At 51.8% G+C, this 12,559-nt stretch overlaps 1 protein-coding gene across 4 annotated transcripts in view; it reads left to right on the forward strand.

Annotated features, from left to right (window-relative positions):
* Positions 1 to 3,844: 3,844 nt before the first annotated feature.
* TMTC4 (transmembrane O-mannosyltransferase targeting cadherins 4) overlaps positions 3,845 to 12,559 on the forward strand; it is a 58,309-nt gene continuing 49,594 nt past the window's right edge. Inside the window, exons 1-2 of one of the 4 annotated variants that reach the window (XM_070471446.1) lie at positions 3,845 to 4,006; positions 10,693 to 10,908. In XM_070471446.1, the coding sequence (XP_070327547.1) occupies positions 10,747 to 10,908 (162 nt within the window). In that variant the 5' untranslated portion in view covers positions 3,845 to 4,006; positions 10,693 to 10,746. Of the gene's footprint in view, positions 4,007 to 4,482; positions 4,647 to 10,692; positions 10,909 to 12,559 lie in introns of those variants that run through there. The other 3 variants (XM_020898606.2, XM_020898607.2, XM_070471445.1) reach the window with 3 other exon arrangements.

Genomic DNA, 12,559 nt, shown 5'->3' on the forward strand with positions numbered 1-12,559 from the left:
CAGTACATGGTATGAAATCATTTTGATCACGGCTAGCTCAGCAGTTCATGGAGCACAACACCCCTGGATTAAGCCAGGAGATTCCAATTCTGACTCTAAACGCTGCCAGTCACATCAGAATGACTTTCAGAAATGTACTTCGCTCTGAGAGACACCGTGGACTGTCTGCAAGGTGTTCAGTCGTTCAGACAGATGTGGTCCTTGCTTCCATGGAAGTCTAATGATGGAGATGGGCTTGATATAATGATCGCGTGGTTAGATAACAACAATGGTGATAAGAACTATGAGAGTATATTCAGAGGCACCTAAGGGTGTTGAAAGAAAGAATTCAAGGAAGGCTTTTCTGAGCAACGAACATTTGCATAGAGACCCAAGTATGAATTAGAGTTGTGGAGTATCATGGAGATGAGCAGAAGGGAGCACTTTTGGGTATGTGAAAAGTCCAGGATGGATAGGAGCAGAGCCCTCCAGGACCAGAAGAGGCCCGCGTGGCTCAGCTCAGGAAACAGAGGTGACAGGGCCAGGAGATAACTCAAGGGCAGCAAACAAGGGGCCAGGTCAGGCATCAGCATTGAGGCCTTCAGTCTAAGAACACTGGGAGCAGGGAATCGTCCTGGGGGTTGGAAGTAAGGAGTGTATTGTCTATAGAGAATTGAAAGACAGTCGTAAAGCTAAATATAACCTTTCGTTTTTCACCATTCACTCACTGGAAAATTTATGTCAACCAGTGTAAACTCCGGGAGTTGGTGATGGACAGGGAGGCCTGGCGTGCTGCGATTCATGGGGTCGCAAAGAGTCAGACACGACTGAGCAATTGAACTGAACTGAACTGAGTATGTTAGTAAATGCTTAACAACTTGTTCTCTGGAGACAATAAAGATATATGCCTATGCATACACACACATGCACACACACAGGTGTATATGTTACAGATGACATAAAGGATTGTAACACACAGTTTGCAAGTAATGATAAAAGCAGGCAAATACTCTTTTCCTGCAACTTCTACATAGTTGATGGAATCTCATGAAACGCTTTTGTTGATTTTTGCTAAAGGCTTGTGTCTATATCCAACCAATGCTTATACTCTTTGCAACGCCATGGACTGTAGCCTGCCAAGCTCCTCTGTTTGTAGGGATTCTCCAGGCAAGAATACTGGTGTGGGTTGCCCTGCCCTCCTCCAGGGGAACTTCCCAACCCAGGAATTGAACCAGGATCTCCTGCATTACAGGCGGATTCTTCACCAGCTGTGCTGGTAGTTGATGGAATCTCATGCAACGCTTTTGTTGATTTCTGCTAAGGGGTTGTGTCTATATCCAACCAATGCTTGTAAGTCAGCCATGGTTTCACAAATGGAATTGCATCTCAATCTGCTCTTTTCCCAATACATTCATTATCATTAAATCTGATATGTCATCTGTTCAACTATGTCTCACCTTTGTACAAATTAAGCCCATCAAATTAAGATTTTTTCATGTCATCACTAAGTGCAACACATTTTTAAGTTTCATCTGCATTATTATTTCCCCCATCACTTTCTTAAATCTAGCAAAGAAGACAGTGGGCAAAACATCAAATTGAGCCCGATTTGTGTTTGCCAATTTCCATGGTGTAAACGACAGAGGATGAGATGGTTGGATGGCATCACAACTCAACGGACATGAGTCTGAGTAAGTTCCAGGAGTTGGTGATGGATAGGGAAGCCTGGCATGCTGCAGTCCATGGGGTTGCAAAGAGTCGGACACCACTGAGCCACTGAACTGAACTGAAACACAACCACAGTGGCTGACCGCAATCTACCACTGTGACATCACTGAATGTGGGTTAGGAAGACACACACAGTTGCACTGCACTAAACGCGGCAGTGAAAAGAATTGTTCATATTTGGTCCACATGTCACAAGTAGAGTCTTGGTGACGTGTTAACATACCAAGGGTGATGGCAGATTGGGGAAGTACTGGACACATCACCATGCCAGGGAGACCTGAAGAGGAGAGAGCAGTGAGAGCTCACCTCTCACTTTGCACGAGTTCCATTCAAGGTTCTGGTGACAACCAAGGGGAGAAGCTGAATAGGAAGCTAGATACACAGGTTTGGAGCTCAGAGAAGGAAGGATCTGAACTGTAAATTTGGAAGATATTCACTGAAATGTTGGCAGTGTGTTAAATCATGCAGTGAAAAATTGTGGCTTCAGAGCAAAGGGCTGAGATCTTTAAAACACATCACTTGGATGTTATCAAGAAGCAGACCCAGAGCAAGCCAAGGAGACTGGGGGTGGGGGAACGGGGGGACGGGCAGATTATCGCTCTTACCAGAGTGTTCTAAGAAGGAAGAATGAACTTTGCCAAGAGATTAGGTAGAACAAGTAGGAGAGTGTTCTTTGTATTACCGACTGCAAGTAGCCAAGACAGGTTCAGTGGAATGCAAAAACCAAGAACTGAGCGCGATCTAGGAGACTAAAGAAGGGTGGGCCGTGGGCCGACCCTTTCAACGGGCTCAGCTACAGAGAGTAGCAGCAAGGCAGAGGGGCAGCTGGAAGGGCACCTGGAGGGGAGGAAGGTTTGGGGCTCATGAAATGCCTATGACTCGGTCCATTGAAGAGGGAGGTAATCAGAATCCTGAGCTAAGACAGGATTCTGTGATACTGAGGGAAAAGCAGAATGGAGGGAGGGTTCAGAATCTGTTTTTTTTTTAAGTAACAGCGGTAGCTTTGTAGGTTTGAGATTTCCCTGGTGGCTCAGACAGTAAAGCATCCACCTGCAATACGGGAGACCTGGCTTCGATCCCTCGGTTGGGAAGATCCTCTGGAGAAGGGAATGGGCCACCCACTCCAGTATTCTGGTCTGGAGAATCCCTGGTGGGCTACAGACCATGGGATCGCAAAGAACTGGACACGACTGAGCGACTTTCACTTTCCATCCTTTGGTCCAGAAGATTCCCCTGGAGGGAATGGTCACCCACTCCAGTCTTCTGGCCTGCAGAATCCCATGGACAGAGGCTACAGTTCATAGAGTCTCAAAGAGTCGGACACGACTGAACGACTAACACTTTGTAGGCTTGGCAGTAGAAAGTGGAGAAAGTTTCTTTTTTTTTTTTTTTTTTGACACGGCAGGCAGAGGAATCTACTAAGAATGCGGGTTATGAAACGCGCGGAGTGGCAATGTGGTTGGGTGCGGAAGTTCAGGACAAAAATGACTTGGATGCAGGAGCCGGCAGGGTTCGTGGATCAGCAGGAGATGCGAGACTAGGGCCGTGGAAGAGGGTCTGCTAAAAACAAAGGCGGGGGAGCAGCAGGGCCTTGGACGGAAGAACGCAGTCTCATCGGGTCTTTCCAGAGACGCAGAAAGTTGACACACACTCTAAACAGCTCCTCCCAGGCAGGAGGAAGTCTGGATCGTCCGGGTCGCTGCGATCCAGCTCCCTTTCCTGCAGGGACGCGGCAGCACTGCTCCGCCGAGCGCCACCAGCAGCGCGAGGAGCGCCGGACAAGCCGGGAACGAGCTCCAGCGCCGCGAGGGGCAGAGGGGAAGGGGGTACACGCCCGCTGTGGCCCCCGCAGCCCGCCGCCTCCTCCCGCCGCCCGGGCCTCGCCCGGGGCCCGGGGCCCAGGACTCCGCTTCCTCTTCTCGCTCCGAGTCCGCCTCTCAGCCCCTGGCGGCTCGCGGCGCCGCGACTCGCTCCCTCTGGCCTGGCGTCACCGGTGCGCCCGCCAATGAGCTCGAGAGGGACGGCGGCGCCCGCGAAAGTGACGGCAGGTGCAGCCAATGGCCGCGAGGAGGGGGCGGGCCGAGGTGGCGGGGTGTGAGGGGGGCGCCCGCGCGCGTGGGGAGCTGCGGGCGGTGCGGGCGAGCGCGCGGCGCGGGCGGCGCGGGGCGGGGGACACGGCGGGGGGCGGGGGCGCGGCGCGCGCGGCCCCTCCCCCTGCCCAGCTCGGGGCAGGCGCCCGTAGCTGCCGGACTTCCCGCGTCGGCCGGGGAGATGCGGCCGCCGCTCGGGCTCTTTGCAGGTAACACGCGGGGCGGCCCCTGCAGGGCCGAGGGCGCCGCGGCTAGGCAAGCGGAGTTGGGCGCCGAGCGGACCCGGGCGGTCCCCACTGCCCGCCGCGCCCCGAGCTCCGGCAGTCCGAGCCGGGCCCGGCGGCGGCGCGGCTGGAGGAGTTGGCCGGGGCCGGGGTCACGGCGGATGCTGGCCCTGGCGCCGTGCGCCCGGCTGTCAGCGGCACGCGGGACAAAGGGCGCGGCGTAGGGGGACGCGCTCACCGCCGCCCCGGCAGCGCGGGCTCCCCGTCGACCCCGGGCGCACGGGCGCCTCTGGCGCGTCCCCCGGAGCGGACACCTGGCCGCGGGCCCCCGCGCCACCCGCCAGCTGGCCGCAGCGCAAGCGATGTCTGGGCGCAGCCGGGCCGCCTGGCCGCCCGCCCAGGGGAAAAGGCGGCGCCCTGGCCGCGCCGCGAGTGCCAGCCTCCCCGCGCTGGCTGCCCGGCCGAGCGGCGTGCCTGGGCCGGGGCGCCGGGGACCCCCACCGAGCTGCCGCTTCCCTGCGCCGGGCGTGGAGTTTGGGGAAGCCGAGCGGGTGGCGCGGCCGCCGCCTCACCTCCTGCGAACTCCGTGGGGCTTCTCGTCGTGTTGATGTTGTGTCTGTAGGCTGTGCGTATTTTCTTCCTTCTTTTTTTAACCGCACACAAAAGAAAGGAGTTAGAGGAACGAGCTAGCCAGAGCCCGTGAGTCATCCCACGCTGCTCTTGCTCTTGGAGCGCAGATGGATGGGGAGTGTTTCTTGAGAAACAGTTAACAGGGAGGACTCACGGGGACCCCCCTCCCTGTCCCCTGTCCCCGCAGCCCCGACCGCGCCTGGGGCGCCCCAGAGGGAGGTGGAGTGAAGTGTCACCCGCTGACTTCAATGGGAAAATGGCTACAAGCTAGCAAGCTGGAAACTTTCTGGGACAGTAGAACTGGGAATGTCGAACCTCCCGCATTCATTCTTGCTGTCGGCAGGCCTGGCCCTCGAGCGTTACCGAATTAAACCGAGAAGGCGATCCGAAGAGGAAGCTACTTGGAGTAGCATTGTGTTCAGTGCTGCGTGGGGGGAGGACGGGGGAGGGCGGGAGAGATGAGTCTCCAGTGCCCTGGGGGCCCCAAGAGAGGAGCGGCCAGCTCTGGTCTCCAGGTGCTGGGTCAGGAACGATTGTGTTTCTTCTGGTTTCCAAACGGCCTGTCTCATCTCAGGCTGGCAGAGGGCAACCGGTGTGTGGATGGATCAATACCGATGAGCTGGAAAGGCCAGTCTGAGGCCAGAAGGCCCTTCAGTGCCGCTGGAAGAATATTTTCCAGTAGGTGTTCACTGCTGATTTTTCCAGGGATCGTGTAAGTTTGATCTGTCACCCCCTTACTGCAGTCCAGGCTGTGTGTCAGGCGTCACCGCGTCCCCAGGGTTCAGAGCTCTGTGACTGTTGTATGTTTGCTTTTGAGGGATGGTGTGCCCTCTCTGAAGTCTCTTTGACCTTTTCATTGACGATTGATTGATTGGTTTTAACCCCCTGAAAATAGAAGCTTGGTATAAGGAGTTTGAGATATTGAAAATAAAGAGGCTTGTGCTTCAGTTCCAAATCTAACTACATACAGGTGCCAGTGAATTCTCAACGCAGTGGGGGGTAAGCCCAGGAAAGGGACAGGAATCTGATCAGCAGTGTGGTCACTGGTGGGGCTAACAAGCCCTGCATGGGCTGAACCTGAGGCCATGATGTTGCTCCTTTCTTCTCTGTTCATGAGGCAGACTTCCATGGCCCAGGAGCCAGGGCTCGCAGGCAGGACATCCCCTGGGGAAGGCGAATGGGGTGATGCCGCCCAGGGCCCATCCAGAAAGAAACAGAATATGCACCTTTTCCTGGTTCATGCTGCTGTTTAGTCGCTCGGTTGTGTCTGACTGAGGCGTGCGACCCCATGGACTATAGCCCGCCAGGCTCCTCTGGTCCATGGGATTTCCCAGGCAAGAATACTGGCTTGCCATTTTCCTTCTCCTGGTACAAAAAGGAGGAAGGGACCTGTCTCCCTCCAGGTGCCACTTCATGCTGGCAGGGCTTCTTGTTCTGAGCTTCCAGCCTGCCTGTGATCCTTGCAGGAAAACAGTCAGTGGTGGCTCAAACGGTAAAGTGTCTGTCTACAGTGTGGGAGACCCAGGTTCAATCCCTGGGTTGGGAAGATCCCCTGGAGAAGGACATGGCAACCCACTCCAGTACTCTTGCCTGGAAAATTCCATGGACTGAGGAGCCTGGTAGGCTACAGTCCATGGAGTCACAAAGAGTCAGACATGACTGAGCGACTTCACTTTCACTTTCACTGTTGAAGGAGGAAGATTAATGTGTTCAGCCACATGGTTTATGCAGGACATACAAATGCCTGGTCATGGAACCAGTGCCCTGGGTCTGCCCCAAAGAAGGGTGCCCTTCTCTCAGTTGCATCAGGTTACCTGATGGGCTACTGCTGGCCTTGGTTGGCTAGCCTATCCTCAGGAATAAAAATTGACGGCAACGTGTTGTTCAGTCATTCAGTCGTCTCCAACTCTTTGCGACCCCATGGACTGCAGCATGCCAGGTTTCCCTGTCCTTCACTATCTCCTGGAGTTTGCTCAAACTCATGTCCATTCAGTCAGTGATGCTATCTGACTATCTCATCCTCTGCCACCTGCTTCTCCTCTTGCCCTCGATCTTTCCCAGCATCAGGGTCTTTTCCAGTGAGTCAGATGTTTGCAACCAGCTGGTCAAAATATTGGAGCTTCAGCAACATGATGGCAACATGGGTGATCCCAAGACAGGATGTCAGGGACTGGGCCACTGGGAACTAATCTCTGCAGAATAATGAAGTGAAAGTCACTCAGTTGTATCTGACTCTTTGGGACCCCATGGACTATACAGTCCCATGGAATTCTCCAGGCCAGAATACTGGAGTGGATAGCCTTTCCCTTCTCCAGGGGATCTTCCCAACCCAGGGATTGAACCCAGGTTTCCTGCATTGTAGGCTGATTCTTTACCAGCTGAGCCACAAGGAAAGCCCAATAATAACAGTAGTGGGAACCCACTGTTTCCATATATGCTCTTGTTTAATCCTTAGCACAACCTCCTTGTACCCTATGGTGCTGATGAGGAATGGATCCTTGGAAAGACCAGGCAACTCAAGGTCATGTAGGTAGCCAATCCAAGTCTGCCTGCCCGCAGAGCCTGTGCTGTTAACCTCTGGGCTAGACTGAGGTTCCTGACACACGGTAGCAGAATTGCATTTGCTGAGCCACAGTATTTTCTGAGCTACCCTACTCTGCCCATTAGCAATCAGGCCTTAAATGGAAAGGGCATTTGTGAGTGTCCTTGCAGGCAGCAGAGAAGTGGGGATCTTGGACCAGGGAAGGGAAGCAGCAATGAAGAGGGAAGAATCAGCCAGGATGGGGAGCCGGGCAGAATCTAGGCTCCCTGATGTCCCTGCCAGAGAAGAGGGGGAGCCCTTCTGAGATGGGCTTATCCATCCTGTTGACCCCCCAAGAGTCCAGGCCTGGTCCTGATGTTCGGGTCTATAGTCTGCCTTCCGTCTATCTCAGCAACCCTTGCCTGAGTACCAAAAGCACTAGTGTGTGTTACAGACAATCTGAGATGAAAGGGGAGGCCAGCAACTAATGTTGTTCAGTCGCTAAGTTGTGTCTGACTCTGCAACCCCATGGACTGCAGCACGTCGGGCTCCTCTGTCCTCCACCATCTTCCAGAGTCTGCTCAAATTCATGTCCTTTGAGTTGATGATGCCATCCAACCATCTCATCCTCTGCCGCAGCAACTAATTCAGGAGCACAAATGAGTTCCCGATGCAGTACTCTTCCTACAGGGCCATTTGCACCTCAGAGATCCACTTGTAAAATACTGGTATCATCAACTCAACAGATATGAGTTTGCGCAAACTTCAGGAGATGGTGAAGGACAGGAAGCCTGGCATGCTGCAGTCCATAGGGTCGCAAAGAGTCAGACACATCTGAGCGACTGAACATCAAACTCAAATATCTGGGCCTGAAGCAGACAACACAAAGATCAGTTACGGGACCGTCTGTCAGCTCACAGCTCCATGTCACATTTAAGATTGATATGAAACTAATGTAAACCATTCGCTTTCCTTCATATTCACTTTCTGAACCAAAGAACTCTTGTATCCCTCCGTATTATGTCAGGGTAGCTTCCTAACTGTTCAATTTTGTTTCACTTGTAGCAGGAGTGATTTCTGGAGCTCAAATATGGACACAGTGGTTGGGGCCTGCGTGGTGACCTCTGTTGTGTTTCCAACTGTAATTTGGATTTGACCAGTGGTTTATCCTTTCAGTGCAAAGGTGGGGGGGGGGGGAGTGACACACAGTGGCTGGAATATTCCCCCTGTACTTTCTGAAAGCATGAGTTACAAATGAGTTACCTCAGGTGGAAAAGCTAGAGGGCCCAGCACCACGAGAGCTGCAAAGCCCTTCCTCTGGGGGGTAATAGGTTTACCCCCTTCCCCGGGCCTGGACAGGAACAGTGCTGCCATAGAAGAGAGTGTCCCATTGACCGTTATTGGGTCCTCGGCACGTTCACTCAGGCAGAGGGCTGCGGAAAAGAGGCCCGTGATGTCCAGTGGTCCCTTGCGCTGACTTCTCATTGATTCCGTCATCTGGGTATTCCCTGGAAGACCTGGAAACAAATACAGGTTCAAACTCATGTTGACCTTTGAACAGCATGATTTTGAACTGTGTGGGTACATTTATATGCAGATTATTTTCTGTAGTAAAGACCTCAGTACTGGGGAAAAAAAAAAAAAAACTGAAAAAACAAAATTGTAGGGGGCGCAAGTTTGATCCCTGGTCAAGAAACTTAAGAGCGCACATGCCATGCAGTGGAGCCAAAAAAAACAAAACTACCTGGTCTGTGGTTAGTTGAGTCCCTGGATAGCAAGGAACTGCAGATACAGACTTATAATAAGCTCTACATAGATTTTCAACAGTGAGAAGGGTCAGTGCCCCTAACCACTGGGTTGTTCAGGGGTCATCTGTACATCTAAAGTGCCTCCCAGTCAAAGGGCCTGAAATTTTCTTCCATCTCAGTGTGAAGGAGTGGGGCTGCTCCCTTAGTAGGGAAGACGAGACCCTTGCTTATTACCGGTCAACCAGATGCTCCAGGCGATTCTCAAATTATTCTCAAATGAATGTGCTTTCTTCTTACTTGAAGAAAGTACTTGTAATAACAGTTAACCTTCCTTTGACAGTCATTAAACCCCGTGGTTCTAGGCACTTTCGGTGGGTGTCCTGCTTAACCCTCATGACAACTGTGTTAGGTGGGCCTACTTATCCCCATTTTAGAGGTGAGGAAACTGAGGCCCAGAGAGGGGAAGTAACTTGGCCAAGGTCAGGTAGACCTAGACAAGATCCTGGTAAAACCAAAGAGGGTGCCTATTGAAGGTGTGGTGGGCATGGGGACAGAGACAATGTGATGGGGAGGGGAGGTGGTTTCATAATTGGTGAATTCCAGGTTAGGAAGTTCTTAGGCAACTGCTGGAAAGTTCTTTTGCTTTGCCGAGTGCACAGGACGTGAACTCAAAGATAGGCAGCACACGCAAGGCCACCAAAGTAAGAAATGGCAAGGCTGGGAGACAGCATTCCATTTTATGTTTTGCCTATTTGAAAGAAAAGCTAAAATAAGTGTCTTTATGACTTGACTCCCTCACCAACATTGGAGGTCATGTCCTCACCTAGAAGAGGACCCCCCCACTCTCCTTTAGGACACAGCCTAACAATGCTGGAACAATGCTGTCCCCAGCATCTGTCTGCAGTGGGGCCTCCTTGCTCTGTCTGTCCCCTGGGTGGGAACCACGGGCATGTGCCTGCCACCTCACCTCTGTTAAACTCTTCTTTCTCCCAGATTTCCATTGAATGGGCAGCAGTGTCTGTGTTCTGCAGAGAGACCATAAGCTCTTTCACAATCAGGACCATGCTTCACACGCACACACATATAAACACACATGATTGTTGTGCTGAGACCCAACAATGAATATGTATTGATTTTTCTTGATTGCATGAAGCAAGATGGTAACTTTTTTTTTTTTAGCTTTGTAAACTGGCTCAAGGACTATAAAAATGATCTGCCTTCTGGGGCTGATAAACATAGGATTCGCTTAAATCAGTGTTTCTCAGGGATAATCCAGCATCAGAAACCCGAAGACTCCTGACGTGGTCGGTTGTGTCTGGGCCCAGGAGAAGCTCCCTGTGCCCAGGGTGATGGTTCTGCCTACTTGCGGTTTGAAAGCACCCCTTAAAGCTGTTTAGGGTCACACCTTATAAACTCACAGCATAAATAAATACTTGACCATCGAGCTCTTTTTCACTTGAGGTAATCATGCCTACTATATGTATGCATGTGTGCTAAGTTGCTTTGGTCGTGTCCAACTCTTTGCAGCCCAATGGACTGCACCCCACCAGGCTCCGCTGTCCATGGGATTCTCCAGGTAAGAATACTGGACTGGGTTACCATGCCGTCCTTCAAGGGATCTTTCTGACCCAGGGATCGAACCTGTGTCTCTTACTTCTCCTGTATTGGCAGGTGGGTTCTTTACCATGAGCGCCACCTGGGAAGCCTGCCTACACTATAAACCTCCTCCCAAGGTGTTGATGAGTATTGATGTCATGTCACTTTTCTCACAGGTTTCTAGCCAGCAGAATGCTGGACACAGAGGCCGGTGGGGCGCAGCTGTCAGGATGGCCGAGTGGGACGCCAGCCTGGACCACATCATCCCATCCTCTGTTCTTCCTCCCTTCTGGGCGAAGTTCCTCGTGGGTTTTGCTTCCCTTGTGTGTTTTGCCCGGAGCTACGATGGAGACTTTGTCTTTGATGACTCTGAAGCCATTGTTAACAATAAGGTTCGTATCTTGATGTCTGTCTGGTAAACTGACTTGTCTGCATCTCAGTAATGATCTGAATCAATTATTTTCTATGGCCGTGGTCCTCAACCTCTCTGACACCAGGGACCAGTTTTGTGGAAGAGTTTTTTTCCTTGTACTGGGGCAGCGGGGCAATGGTTTCAGGATGATTCAAGTGCATTATATTTACTGCACGTTTTATTTCTATCATTAGTACATCAGCCCCACCTCAGCTCACCAGGCATTAGATCCCAGAGGACGGGGACCCCTGCTCCACTGAACTTTCGCTGAGCCTTTATCTGAGCCCCCATTGTGCTCCAGATTTCCCATCTTTTTTTTATAAAGCATCTCCTTGATTTAGGGCCCCTTTTATTGCTGGCAGCAGGGTCTCCCAGCCTTGCCTAACCTCAGGCTTTGCCCTGGCTGGGTGCCCTGCATGAGGCCCCAGCCCGCACACATTCAGAGAGACCATTCTTCTAACATGACAAGGCCACGGTATTACAGAGCCTTGCAGGCTATTTCAGGTTTTGTGAGAAAATTTTACAAAACTCTAGGCCAGAAGGATGCCCCCATCAGACAGACAGACAGACACACACACACACCTGCTGCAGTGGTGGGCAAGTCTGATCCCCCACTGGAAGGTGTGTCCTTGGCTGCAGGCAGTGAGCCGGCCCCTTCTGTGTCCTTCGCTGGGAGCATCAGGACATCCTGCTGACAGTTGCGGATGACCCGGAGTTTGCTGCCCGAGGAGGCTGCATTCCCTGCTCATTTCGTCCCTCCTCGTTTCACATGTGGAGACTCAGATTTGCTGAATTTGCAAAACCCCAGCCAGTTCTGCTCACCAGTGGGTGCAGGGGAAATAATATTCTCTCTCAGTCGCTAGCTATAGAGGTAGGGAAGAAGAAATTGGTTTGTGTGAAGGGAAGAAAAGGGTTTCATCGAGCTAAAAGAAAATCTGAACAAGAAACTTGGAGGCAGAGAGCCCGGAGGAGAAAGATGGTGGAAAGAACGTAGTTAGAACCTTTGTGACGGGAAGTGGCTACCCTTTCCAGTATTCTTGCCTGGAAAATCCTATGGACAGAAGAGCCTGGCGGGCTACAGTCCATGGGGTCACAAGAGTCGGGCACAACTTAGTGATTAAACCAAACCAGCCGCTGCTCAAGCAGATGTTTTGTGTCTGCCTTAAGGGTCCAAGAGAACCTGACGGAATCCACTCCTGTCTCTTTCTCTAGTAGATATAATGGTAGCATCTCTTTGTAACATTGTCCTTAATGCTCTGCGAATTTTGAAGCCATAAGATTTTCCCAAATGTGGAGAAAGCCATTTTCCTATTGAAAGTGTGGAGGAAAATTCTCTGTGCAAGGAACCTGTATGATTGCATACACGTGGGCTGGAGGGGAGGGGGCGAGGGGTAAGGAGGTGACTGTTTGGCAGATAGTTTATTTGTAACATCCTGTAAATGATTTGCTTCATTTCCACGGCACAGACTTCAGTCCTGGTGTTTATTCTGAATCCACATTCTTCACTTGTAATTTCCCTCAAGTTCGTCCAGCAGTTTACTGCAGATGTTTCTCTTTCAGTTCTTTTAGCAGCAGTGCTTAGGAGCAAAAGAAGTGTGTTAGCTCTGAGCAACGGTGTCACATGGGTGGCT

This window comes from Odocoileus virginianus, chromosome 8, assembly GCF_023699985.2.
Source record: "Odocoileus virginianus isolate 20LAN1187 ecotype Illinois chromosome 8, Ovbor_1.2, whole genome shotgun sequence".
NCBI lineage: Eukaryota > Metazoa > Chordata > Mammalia > Artiodactyla > Cervidae > Odocoileus > Odocoileus virginianus.